General features: G+C 41.7%; 2 protein-coding genes across 4 annotated transcripts in view; both read left to right on the top strand.

Moving 5' to 3' along the window:
* LOC137628744 (uncharacterized) overlaps nt 1-2,569 on the top strand; it is a 2,856-nt gene extending 287 nt beyond the window's left edge. The window contains exon 2 of the mRNA XM_068359929.1: nt 71-2,569. Coding sequence (XP_068216030.1) covers nt 176-2,032 — 1,857 coding nt within the window. The 5' untranslated portion in view covers nt 71-175 and the 3' untranslated portion in view covers nt 2,033-2,569. The remainder of the gene's footprint in view (nt 1-70) is intronic.
* Nucleotides 2,570-11,267: 8,698 nt separating this feature from the next.
* LOC137628728 (uncharacterized) overlaps nt 11,268-13,448 on the top strand; it is a 597,116-nt gene continuing 594,935 nt past the window's right edge. For all 3 annotated transcript variants that reach the window (XM_068359904.1, XM_068359921.1, XM_068359913.1), the window contains exon 1: nt 11,268-11,431. In XM_068359904.1, coding sequence (XP_068216005.1) covers nt 11,426-11,431 — 6 coding nt within the window. In that variant the 5' untranslated portion in view covers nt 11,268-11,425. The remainder of the gene's footprint in view (nt 11,432-13,448) is intronic.

Genomic DNA, 13,448 nt, shown 5'->3' with positions numbered 1-13,448 from the left:
ATATGATATACACAGTATATTTGGGAGGGCAAACCCCCTCCTCCATCACTAATCACTGCAAATCTTACAGGCCGATGATGTCTCTCTTCGGTCAGCAAGGGCTACTCTTCGTCCGTGGGTGTCGGGCTTTGGCAGGAATGCCCCGTCTGGCGCACCCTATCTCCTCGATGGGGATATGGCCTCCCGTCTCTTCCCAGGCTCGACTACTGCTGCAGTCTCTCCTGACCTTGCTGCCCCTTTAATTGAAGAAGTCAGGGCTACCATTTCCGTGGAGGACGAAACCCTCGTACCGATGGACATGGCTGGTCTGGATATAGACGTAGAACCCAGGGACGAGCAGGTAAGTGGTGCCGAGTTGGTGGAAACCCTTTTCTCTCCTACTCCCTCTTCTACCTCTTCCTTTCTAGGTTTTGATAACTCTAAGGCTTCTCCTCGGGATCCCTCTGCCTCCGTACGACCCAAGGTGAAGCCACTTCGAACTTATAAGACTTCAGCTTTGCCAGTATCAACGTCACCGGTCCCCGGACCCTCGACAGCTCCTGATATTCATATTGCTCCTCGTAAAACCACTACTCCTAAGAAGTCTAAGTCTACCAAATCCAAGAAAAAACCAACGGGTGACTTTCAGGTACCCTGGGCTGATCTCCTCCCCATCCAACTGATCAAAGGATTGGTCAGGGATCAAGTTCAACATCACTCTGGTGCAATAACAGAGATTAAGGATATGATGGCTACTCTGATCCGCGCCGGAACTCAGTTCCCTCCCCCTTCTGCCCCAGACGCATCGAAGCTGCCGCCCTTCGATAAAAACAATCCTTGGCGGTTTGCTTTGCATGCTCCATTCGTAGATGGCTCCCTAACTCTGGAGGGCATGGGCACCCGCCCTCTAGAGGACCTGGAGTTCTATCCCCCGGGCCTAGCATTCCCGTTCAATGGTTTTGTTCGGTTAAAGGAACATGCATTGGTCCGTATGGACAAGGTACCGAAGGAAACGGTCATATTTCCAAAAGAGCAGGCCCAGGCTATCTGGGCCAGAACACTATCAGAGTGGGGGTGTATTAACTCCAAGCTCACCCCTCACAAAGGTTCCTACACTATTTTTACGACAGCGGCCTCCATCTCTTTGCCGCTCATAGACAAAGTCACAGAGCTGACTATACAGGCCATCAAAGAAGGCTCTTCCATGCCGGCTCTCAAGGAGACGGACCCCACCTCTTTGCTTATTCCGGGTTCCTCGGCAGCCTGGGATGCTGCGGCCTCTACCTTCACGGTGGGGAAACTAGACCCGGACTGTGCCTCTACTCTTTTCTCTGAGAAGCTTCCCAGATTAATAGAGAGTCTTCTCAAAACTGAGTTCGAGACCCGTACTAGACTTGCTAGGTCCCTCCAATCCATCACCTCCATGGAGTCCCTTGCATCTCTTTACCCAGAGGAAACGCTGTTCAGAGTCGCCACAAGGAACCAGCTGCTATCCTACCAAATAGATCTCCATGACTTCTGGTCAGCTCGGGTTAGTTGCAGGAAGTTCGTTCTGTCGGAGGCCACCATCAGGCATGAGCCGAACAGACTGATAGCTTCCTCCTGCTGGGGTAAGACCCTCTTCCCTCAGACCGAGGTGGATAAGGTTCTTCAGGACGCAGCGAGGGCAAACCAGAATTTGCAGGTAAGGTGGGGTCTCTCAGCCAAAAAGAAGTTCGAACCCCAGAGACACACGTTCTTCAAGAAGAAGCTGAGGTTTAGTCCTTACAAAGCGGCCCGGGGTACCTCGTCCCCACAGCCTTCCGCGGCCTCGACTTCTCGACAACAGGCGCCTCCTCAGCAGGTAGTCTACCTCGCTGCTCCCCCTGGTACACAGCCCAACCCCTCTTGGATGCCCTCACCTGCATACAACCCTGCCTACGAACCCTCCGGTTCCTTTCGTGGATACCAAAGAGGGAGTTCCAGAGGTAGAGGACAGTTCCGCCAACGCGGCGGGCCCAGAGCAAGGGGTTCCCGTGGAGGGAGGGGCCCTAAGTTCACTCCCTCCCAATGATGTGATGCCGGTAGGAGGGAGACTTTATCACTTCCGGGATCATTGGACCTTCAGTCCATGGGCTCACAGCATAATATCAAGGGGCTTGGGTTGGAAATGGTCACAGGGATCCCCTCCTCCACCGGTGACCTTCTTCCAGAGACCCACTCCCATCCTGGAAGAGTACACTGCGGAGTTACTCAAGAAGAGAGCAATCAAGCGGGTTCGATCCCTGAAATTCCAAGGCCGCCTGTTTACAGTCCCGAAGAAAGACTCGTCGGCGTTGAGGGTAGTTCTGGACTTGTCGAAGCTCAACTCTTACATCCTTTGCGACAAGTTCCGTATGCTGACTATCTCTCAGGTACGGACCTTACTTCCCCGTGGGGCCGTCACCACCTCTATCGATCTTACCGACGCCTATTATCATGTCCCAGTAGCTCGAAACTTCTCTCCTTACCTAGGCTTCCGTCTCGGCAAGAGAGCCTTCGCATTCAAAGTCATGCCCTTCGGTCTCAGCATTGCCCCCAGGGTATTCACGAAACTGGGGGAGACGGTGCTCGAGCAACTCAGACACCAAGGGATACAAATCGTCGCTTATCTGGACGATTGGCTCATTTGGGCCCAGTCGCACCAGGAATGCAAAAGAGCTACGTCGAAGGTACTCCATTTTCTCGCCAAACTGGGCTTCCAAGTCAACCTCCGGAAGTCCCGCCTACAACCATCAAGCCTCTTCGAATGGTTAGGCATCCGTTGGGACCTCTCAAAGCACAAGCTCTCCCTTCCTCCCAAGAAGGTGAGGGAGATAGCTTCCAAGGTCAGGAACTTTCTCAAACACAAACAGGTGTCCAGAAGAGCTTTAGAACGAGTCCTCGGCCTACTCCAGTTTGCCTCACTGACCGATCTCCTATTAAAAGCCAAACTCAAAGACATCAATCGAGTTTGGAGAAAGAGGGCGACAATACCTTTAAGAGACAAGACCTCGAAGATCCCCTCTGTCTTGAAAATGAGACTACAACCATGGTCCGATCGGAGGAACCTCTCCAAGTCGGTTCCTCTACAGTTCCCCTCTCCACAAGTGACAATTCATACCGACGCGTCTCTGAGTGGTTGGGGGGGGGTTACTCCCAACATCAGATGTTTCAGGGCTCTTGGTCACCCGCCATGAGACAGTTCCATATCAATGTTCTCGAAGCCATGGCGGTGTTCTTGACCCTGAAGAGAATCTCCCCTCCGAGGTCGACCCACATCAGAATAGTCTCAGACAGCACGGCCGTAGTCCACTGCCTCAACAGGGGGGGGTCCAAATCACCCAACCTGAATCAGATCCTGGTCACTATCTTCACCTTGGCAGCCGACAAAGACTGGTTCCTGTCAGCAACTCACCTAGCAGGAGTCCAGAATGTGATAGCAGACGCATTATCCAGGACGAGCCCACTGGAATCGGAGTGGTCCCTGGACATGCACTCCTTCCGGTGGATACTCAGGCTGGTTCCAGGTCTCCAGGTAGATCTATTCGCGACCCGACTCAATCACAAGCTCCCATGTTATGTGACACCGAACCTGGACCCTCAGGCTTATGCCATGGACGCATTAACCCTAGATTGGAACCATTGGCAGAAGATCTTCTTATTCCCTCCAGTGAATCTTCTACTGAAAGTCTTGCACAAACTCCGCTCCTTCAACTGGGCAGTAGCTTTAGTGGCACCTCACTGGCCAAAGAGCAGTTGGTTTCCTCTCCTCCTCGAGTTGAAACTCCGTCCCTTCCGGATCCCATTCCCCAAACTGACCCAGGTGGTCCAAACACGGACTGTGTCAGATTCCTCAAGGATAGCCAAAACCCTAACTTTGTGGATTTCATGAAGTTTGCGGCACGTAGGGACGCAAACATCGACCCAGATAATGTCCTCTTTATAGAATCAGACAAAAGGGACTCAACGATTCGCCAATATGATTCGGCGGTTAAGAAACTAGCGGATTTCTTAAGGACTTCAGACCATTCGGTTATGACTCCTAATTTAGCCATCTCCTTCTTTAGGTCCATTTTTGACAAAGGCCTAGCAGCTAGCACTATAACCACCATTAAGTCAGCTCTGAGGAAAGTCTTCCTGGTTGGGTTTAACATTAACCTGGCGGAGTCTTATTTCTCATCTATTCCAAAAGCATGTGCTAGGCTTCGACCTTCGGTCCGTCCTCAAAAGGTCTCTTGGTCTCTAAATGATGTCCTCAAACTGGCCTCCGACACGGACAACGAATCCTGCTCTTATATCACTCTTCTTAGGAAGACTTTATTTCTAACAGCTTTGGCCTCGGGTTCCAGAATCTCAGAACTAGCAGCTCTCTCACGAAACTCAGAGAACATGGATTTCCTCCCTTCAGGTGAGGTACTTCTTTCACCAGACAGGGCGTTCCTAGCTAAGAACGAGGACCCCCAAAATAGGTGGTCCCCTTGGAAGATTATTCCTCTTCTCCAAGATACTTCTCTATGTCCGGTCACCACTCTCAGGGCCTTTTTAGCCAGGACTGCTACCCGATCGTCTGGCCCCTTGTTTATCAGAGAACAAGGAGGTACCATTTCCATACGTGGCATTAGGCAACAGATCCTATACTTCATTAAACAAGCCAATCCGGGATCATTTCCCCATGCTCATGATATCCGATCGATAGCTACCTCCATCAACTATTTCCAGAATATGGACTTTGATAACCTTAAGAAGTACACGGGTTGGAAATCTCCTATGGTCTTCAAACGCCACTATCTAAAGAACTTACAGGCTCTTAAATACCCAACGGTTGCAGCTGGGAGCCTTATCTCTCCCCATTGATCTTTTGTTCTTCCTTTCATCCATCTCTTCTCTTCTCCCTCCTACCCGCCACTCGCACCACGACGCCGCTTCCTTGGTGGTTCGTTAGCCCTAAGTGTATTACATGTTAGGTTAATATGATTGTAACTATTATTGTTTTCCGTTGTTATAAAGTTGGGATATTCTTAGCCATGTCAGTTTTGTTGCATGTTTTCCTCTGATACTCAGAGGTTTCCTTGTTATCATGTTTGTTTATCCTTACTCTCACTATGCCCTGTGGCTAGTTTATATTTTATGCCTACTTACCTTAATTATATATGATTTTCTTTACATGGTGTTGTTTCTCTCCCCTTATTAAATTAGTAGTTATTGTTGGGCTTGGAAGGCATTCGCTGGTACATTTTCACCGGGCGCCACAGGTTCGACCCAGAAAAGGGATTTTGACGAAGGAAAAATCTATTTCTGGGGAGAGACCTGTGGCGCCCGGTGAAACCCTTCCCCTTATTTTTACACGATCCCACCCTTTCCTTTCCAAGCCATCATGGCCAATACAGAAGGATGTTGTTCAGATGGCGCTCGCGTCGTGGCGTGGGTGGTGCGGCGATGGGGGTGTGTCTAGGGCCTCTGTATCGGCCCATCCCTTTGGCGAAGGAATTAACTAAATGGAAGACAACCTGTGAATAGTGGATTTCACGCGCCTTTGCTTTATACACGACACCCAAAAGGTGCTCGCGCGAGGGTTGTAACCTCAGCATTCCATGCTTTTATCTTTCTCTGGTATAATTGGAAGGTTTTTATCAGAAAAGATATACAAGAAGGACTTTTCACCGGGCGCCACAGGTCTCTCCCCAGAAATAGATTTTTCCTTCGTCAAAATCCCTTTTTTTTCCCTTTGGGGGGGGGGGAAGATTTGATATGTACAGTATATTAGAAGCCAATTTCAATGGAGGCTAAATAAGGCATGATGTTTTTTTGAGTCATCAAAATATATAAAACGGAATGTTTGATAGAATCTTGTCAAAATAATTTATATAGAGCGAAAAGTTTTTTCCCTACGCTATGAGAAAGTAAATGAATAAAAAGTATGATCACTTTTAAAGAAAACTTCATTATTCTATTGTTTTCTTCAAGAAAACAATAAAGTGTCAAAAGTAACGGCAGGAATATTAATGCACTCTCTGTTGGCTTACGATCAAAGTTATGCAATCTATAACTCCATTTATGCTCAAAGTTGGGTAATAATGGTTCATGACTCATATGCACTAAGTACTAAGCTTGCATATATTGTGCGTAGGTGTATGCATATATTGAGTGTAGGCCTGTGTATATATTTGAATACAACCATATAGCACACTTAATTCCCCTCCATTTAATTTTCAAAATGGCATATATTGTGCGTAGGCCTATTGAGTATAGTCCTATGCCTATATTTGAATACAATCATATGGCACACTTGATTCCACTCCATTTAATTTTCAAAATTATAGTAATACTGCAACAGACCTTTTATTTAGAGCTTAAAACAAGGCACTATTTTTTTAAACTGGGTGGCATTTACTGCTATTTTAAGAAAGATACAGCAATGAAAGATTCAGAGTAATAAGGATAAATAGGAAGCATCTTTGGTCATGTTTCTCTCTCTCTCTCTCTCTCTCTCTCTCTCTCTCTCTCTCTCTCTCTCTCTCTCTCTCTCTCTCTCTCTCTCTCTCTTCTATCATTTATTCGCTTACCATCCTGCTTTGTTTTACTATGTTTGACCTAAGTTGATAGCGTGTGATAAATCAAAATCTCAATTTTCATGAGTTGAAAATTTTCTTTGGAATGACAAGGCTCACTCTAGAAATAGTTTGTTTCATTTCTTTTTTACATGAATATTTTTATTACCAAAGACAATTTTGCTTTTAATTTTCTCGATAGAGTATTTTTTATCGTTATCTTGATAATAATATGCTTATTAACAATGAGATGGAGTTACGACTCTCCTAAGACCATCAGATTCACCAAGAATTAAAAGAATCGGTTGAGAAAGTTTCAGAGCCAATTCACCCTGGTTTAAGGTTAAAAGGCCACTCATGAATGGCAGACACAAGGAACAGTGACAATGCCCTAGGGAGATTGACCATATATAGCCTACATATAATCATCGCCCAAGCCCCCTCTCCATCCAAGCTAGGACCAGGGAGGGCAAGGCAATGGTAACTGATAACTTAGCAGGAAGAGCTTTAGGCTTCCCAACTCCCGCTCCTTAGATTACAAGAAGGGTGAGGTTACAGACACTACAAGAAATTATCGATAGGCAAGGACACCTCCATTATTATTATTATTATTATTATTATTATTATTATTATTATTATTATAAGCTAAGCTACAACCCTAGTTGGAAAAGCAGGATGCTACAAGCCCAAGGGCTCCAACAGGAAAAAAAATAGCTCAACGAAGAAAGGAAATAAGGAAATAAAATAACTACAAGAGAAGTAATGAACAATTATAATAAAATCCTAAAAAAAAAAAAAAACAGTAACATTAACATAGATCTGTTGAAAAATTATCCGTGCTGTAGTCTCACAAAAAAAAATATATATTCTTTGTCCATTTCTAAACAGAAACTTGCTCATAATTTCCATTGACGGACCATCGCAAAATTGGAACAATGCACTGAGAGGAAAGAGGCACAAAACAAATTCCAGTAATATAATGCGCAATACGACAAAGCTTCTTTTATCCTATGCAATAATTCTTTTCGTCTATGAAATGCGATTCACCCACAATTGTTATTCAACAACTGTTACCAAATTCCTCGGTCTAAACAATATCTGGAAAAGAAATAAATATATTTTTTCTATGAACATTATTGCTGGATGTCCAACTTGGCATTATTAGAACATTTCAACTTTAATTCTAAAAGGAATGAAAATGTAGATAATCTTGAATTTGGAAAATACGTTGATTCTGATTATTTCGGAAACGAAATTTTGTACTCGGACTTTCATTATGCATTGAGTGGATGGGATATTATCCTGTCCCGCCATGAGTTATCGCCCATTGAGTTTTTGGATGGCGTATTCCATTTCGTCAGATTTACCATTGTTAGTTTGATGCATTTTTCTTATACTGAATGAATAAACTAGCTTATCCTATTGCCATAAAGGAATAATACTTATTATTTTGTTCTCATTCCATAAGTTTATGGTAAGTTCAGGACTTTATGTTAATTCTTATTTGAAAATCTCTCCTTCTTCGCTTCTTTTCTTTTCTTTGCAATAGGAATTGGCTGACTGCATTGTCAACAGTGATTGGGAATGGCCTTTTAGAACTGGAAACAATTATTTTGGCCGTTAGCCTGGAAATAAAGCAACGCAATATAGTTTAAATGATCGATCTCCTTATGGTATCATGTCATAATTTTTTCGTATAATAGTATATTGATGGGGAGTCCACTAAGTAGGCTACGTATGGGACAGCTCTTCCTTTACTAAAGACGTCTTTCTTCCTGGTTCTTGGTTCCTAATCGCTCACTCCGCAAAATAAGTTTGCGGGCACTCCATCGCCTTATAGATAGGTGCAAAGTTTCTAAGGTTATTCTTATTATTATAATTAAGCTTATTTGACCTGTACCATAAATAAATTGATAATGAAATTCTTAATCTTTAAGTTTATCCCATTCTACCTTGAAATCAGATAGGATATCACCTCGCTATCATCAGTTTTGGCAACCTATTATGGTCACTTTGGACATTTTAAATTATTCTTTCATGTGCAAATCCCTGCTAGGATTTTGCAACGTACCTATACTTATGCCTAGTTTCATTAACTGTCCGAATGTGGGCATGCAAATTAATGTTCAGTAGTATCTTCTTCATCTTCGCACAATTCACACAAATTATCTGCATATTTTCTTGGTGAGCTTGCGAGTCAAGTTCATCTGTCTTTGATGGTTAACTCGTGCACAACGCAATGTATCTAGATATGTGTTGCAGATTGTCTAACACAATGGTTAGACTGATGCTTTTAGAGTCATGTAGTCTGTTCAGTGTGGCAAGGCTTGCCTTTTAAAAATTTGGATAAAGTGAGAATTATGCGTTAAATCGGTTTATTTATTTCTGAATTAGCTTATACTTTATCATGAATTCTAGTGAAATGCGCATGCAAAGCATGCTACTTTTCCTTATTGTAAAACTTGCAAATACATTAAGTTTTATATATTGTGTTAGAAAACATGCAAATAGAATAGTTGACATTACGTCACTTAATGGATAATACCTATATATTCTTACTTTGTATCCACAGAGAACCATTTAAATACTTTTCTATTATGCCAACAATGTTTGCTTGGTCACCGTTATAAAATAATCTTTTATGTCTCCTGTAGGTTCTAGAGCTTTCAAATATGCGACCGGAAGTCTATACAACAATTAGCTCCCCCTGGACATCCGAAAGACTGGAGATATGAAGGCTTTCAAGAAGAATTTCTTGTTCTCTAAGTAATTCGCTAATGTTGAATTAACAATAAACACGGAATATGTTGTGTGATATGCTAAATACTTAACAAGGTATACGGCAAACAGAGTTTGCAGGTCCTGTAGAGCCAAGTCTTCCTCTGACACCTGTGTGATTGGACCAGGATGATAATCCTTAGAATAGTTTGTCCCAGTTCCTAAAATACGCATAGTGTAGTCTAGCTCTGCCTCCGTGGTTTCAGCTCGTGGGGAAATTAAAAAAAGTCTTATACGAAGGAACGTGCTTTTCATAATTTTGAATTTAGTGTAGGCTAGGCCTATAGCTCTGAGATGTTACTTCTTTGTCTTCCTGTAGAAAAAGTTTTATCACGAAGAATTATCTGATCCAGAATCTCTGAGTGTCAAATATTCCAAGTTTACGACCCATAAATTATAATGACCTTATTGGAAAATAGGAATATAACATAGCATAAACATTATAGGTTGGCCAGGGCACCAGCCACCCATTGAGATACTACCGCTAGTGTTATGGGGTCCTCTGACTGGCTAGACAGTACTACATTGGATCCTTATCTCTGGTTACAATTCATTTTCCCCTTGCCTACACATATACCGAATATTATGTCCTTATACACCTGTCAACACTGAGATTACCAAATAATTATTCTTCACCCAAGTTGTTAACTACTGCATTGTAATTTTTTTCAGTAGCCACTTTCCTCTTGGTAAGGGTAGGAGAGACTCTTCAGCTATGGTAAGTAGCTCTTCTAGGAGAAAGACACAAGAAAATCAAACCATTGTTCTCTAATCCCGGGTAGTGCCATAGCCTCTGTACCATGGTCTTTCACTGTCTTGGGTTAGAGTTCTCTTGCTTAAGGGTACATCCGGGCACATTATTCTGTTATTTCTCTTCCTCTTGTTTTGTTATAGTTTATGTAGGAAATATTTATTTTAATAATGTTACTGTTCTTATGATAGTTTATTTTCCCTTGTTTACTTGAGTTTGAGCCCTTGGGCTTATAGCAACCTGCTTTTCCAACTAAGGTTGTAATATTGCTCGTTAGCAGTTGATGGGAATATTCAATAGTCCACGATGTACAGAATACAAGATAATGCTAATAGATTTACAGTCACCTAATCCAATATTGCACCTGTTTATTTTTCCTTATATTTTTCTTCCTTTGTGAAAACATGAAGGGCATTGGGAAGGTAAATAAAATGTTTAAAATCAAGTTTTCGAATCTTAGCTAGCCTCCGTTTCTTTAGCTTGATGACCGTTTTTCTAGCTTGGCGTGTAGCCTATAGATTTTCATAGATTAAGATAGTAAATTATTCCTCCGGTAATAGCTTTCAAAATAAGCTTACTGATAATATGTTATACTGAACTTATCTTGCACTCTTGTATAATAAACCACTCTTGGTTGCCCACAGTAAACTTCTATATGTCATCATTCGAAATTTACGTCATACCTTTCAGTATGCATTGCCCATTGTGCAATATTTATGATTTTTTTTTTACCAGTGTTATTTTAGCCTACATTGAATTTTACTGAAAATTCATAAATTCACTTATAGCCTATGTAGTCTATATGTTGTGTTCACATTACTTAATGCTCCATCAAGTAACGCATAAGCTTCATTTGAAAGCACACGTGTATGATTTCATTGATTGTTGTAGATTGATATTCTAAAAAAGATTATAATAAACCCTGTTGAAATTAATTTTCTCCAATAGACAATATTTAAGCAAAATTGAATAAAAAAAACTGAAGAAGCAGAAACTTTCCTATGGACAGTGGACCCATGGTACGTCCTGTCAAGTCGACAATTATCATTCATAATATTTAACAGACTAACGCTAAAATTTGTCAACTGTATTGATTAGATCTAATATTTTATCTTATATCATATTTAGAGGAGTGTACATTGGCTCCAAGAAGTGGGCCAGATCTCTTACTAAAAGGGAAGAAGAAGAAGGAGAATCAATGTTATGATCATTCGGTATCGGTAGTCATTACTTATTACTCACCTGAGTCCGTGTCATGAATGTATAGTGTACAGTGTTCCATAACGCGTAAATAGTTTCTCGATTTTGTAGTGTTAAACGTGTATTTTTGTGTAATTTCTTCACCAAACTCGTGCGAGACTTACAGAATATGAAGGTACCCTGATTTTTTAGTTTTAAGAGATCTTTGAAAGCAAGTGTCATCCACATTATGCCGGGTGGCGTTATAGGCCTAAGGGTAGATATTTACTCAAGCACTATATTCTGAATAAAGAATTAGGAATTGTTTCTGGTGTATTAATAGGGGTACTGGATTTTGAAATATTTTGAGGAAAATAATTTGAGACCTCCGTATTTTTCAAATTATTCTGTAGTTGTTTTTAAAATCCTGAATGTATGATGGAAAAACCAAAATTTTGAAGGGAAACAAACACAAGAGCCCTTCCTTACCCAAGGTTTCCCACCTACCTAAGGCTTATCATCTAACCCAACCTAATCTAGGAGCTATGGTAAAGTTGTACTGTATTACAGATTCTCGTTTCGAACACAAAATATATGTTTTCCCGTAGGAAATGATGTGATTTAAACCAATTTGACTTTCATTTTACCCGCAAACAAACAACAACCAGTTCGACTAACTTCTTGTAGCCGAACTCGTTGTTGCTGTTGCGGATGAAATGAAGGTGAAAACCGGTTAAATCACATTTTCTACAGGAAAACATATATGTTCTGTTAAAATGTTTAAATATAATGGCTTTTGTTCAAATTCCGTCCTCACTTCACTCGTCAAGAACGTATGTACTGCGCACGCTAACATTAGCAACGTTACGCTGACATTGCTAACATTAGCAATTCTACGCTAATATTAGCATGTGTATTTTGAAGCATTTTTCCATGTACCTTTTACACAATATATAAAAGGGTACAGAACCTAACAAACCCACCTAACCTAACCTAGTAGTTCCCAGGTCACAACCCCTAGCCGGGGGCAAGGCCCCGGGCCCAGGACCCTTTCCCAAGTCACAAACATGTACTGGCAAGTGGTAATGTTGAGCTGCGCACGCTAAAAACATTTGAATTAAAGAAATTAAAGACTTACTTTTATGACCCGGACGAAAAAACTCGTGGGTCACAGGGGTGTTGAGACTGTCGTCTTAACTTCTATGAACGGCACTTGGGACACTGTAAACGTGGGGTATTACATTATGCGATATAAGGAAATTATCAACATTGGATGACGTATCAAAAAAATCTCCTTGAAATTTAGCAAATGAATAAAGTATAGAATACTGCAGCCGTTACAAGTTTCTATAACTTCCATCACAAAATACGAAAAAAAAAAACCTCACTTGAAATAACAAAGACCTGACTAGGACAAAGGTTTCCACGGAAAAGGATTTGTTGGAAGGGGTATGAAGAGACCACTTGAAGAGATTAGGGAAAGCGGTAGGGAAATATTTAATGGGAATATAAAATGAGGGGATTTTATAAGGTATAGGATAATGAAAAGAGTAATACTGGGGTCAAATGTAATATGTATATGAGGGTATTACATAAAAGGAAAGGTATAGTTGTACTGGATCAAGTCATATACTTGATTAAAGCGGGTGAAGTCGAATACTTGAATTTGGCGGTTAGAAAAGAAGAAATCCTATTGGTGGAGGAGGAATCTATGTGCAGGGGGGAGGAGTTTATGCGCAGAAGGTCGAAACATGCTATGTAAAAACGAACGAACGAGAGCGACTACAACCGTCCCGTAAAATGACAAAAAATAAATGAAAAACACTGCTAATGTTAGCATGTTACGCTAACATTGCTAATGTTAGCTTGCGCATCTCAATATTACCGTATTTTTTCATCGGTTTACTATACATCCAAGAAGGTAATGTATAGAGAAGAAAGGGCTTGTTTTACCATTATATACCGTTTCCCCAGTATGTTTTCCTCGCCCAAAACCCCGAGTTCCCACTGGGGGTCCCCCATTATCATTAGATATATATATTCTGAAACTATTCATTTGCGATGGGAACGAGTGTCATTTTCGAAGAGAGTGGAATTTTTTCTATAGAAAAAGTAGTTTTTTCCTTAGGTTACATTGCCCTGTAATACAGTACAATAATACCGAAGCTATATCCTTCCCAGCATATCTGATTGTAGCCCCCTGCTACCCCCTT

Source organism: Palaemon carinicauda, chromosome 2 (assembly GCF_036898095.1).
Source record: "Palaemon carinicauda isolate YSFRI2023 chromosome 2, ASM3689809v2, whole genome shotgun sequence".
Taxonomy (NCBI): Eukaryota; Metazoa; Arthropoda; class Malacostraca; order Decapoda; family Palaemonidae; genus Palaemon; species Palaemon carinicauda.
This window is presented reverse-complemented; position numbering and strand designations above follow the sequence as displayed.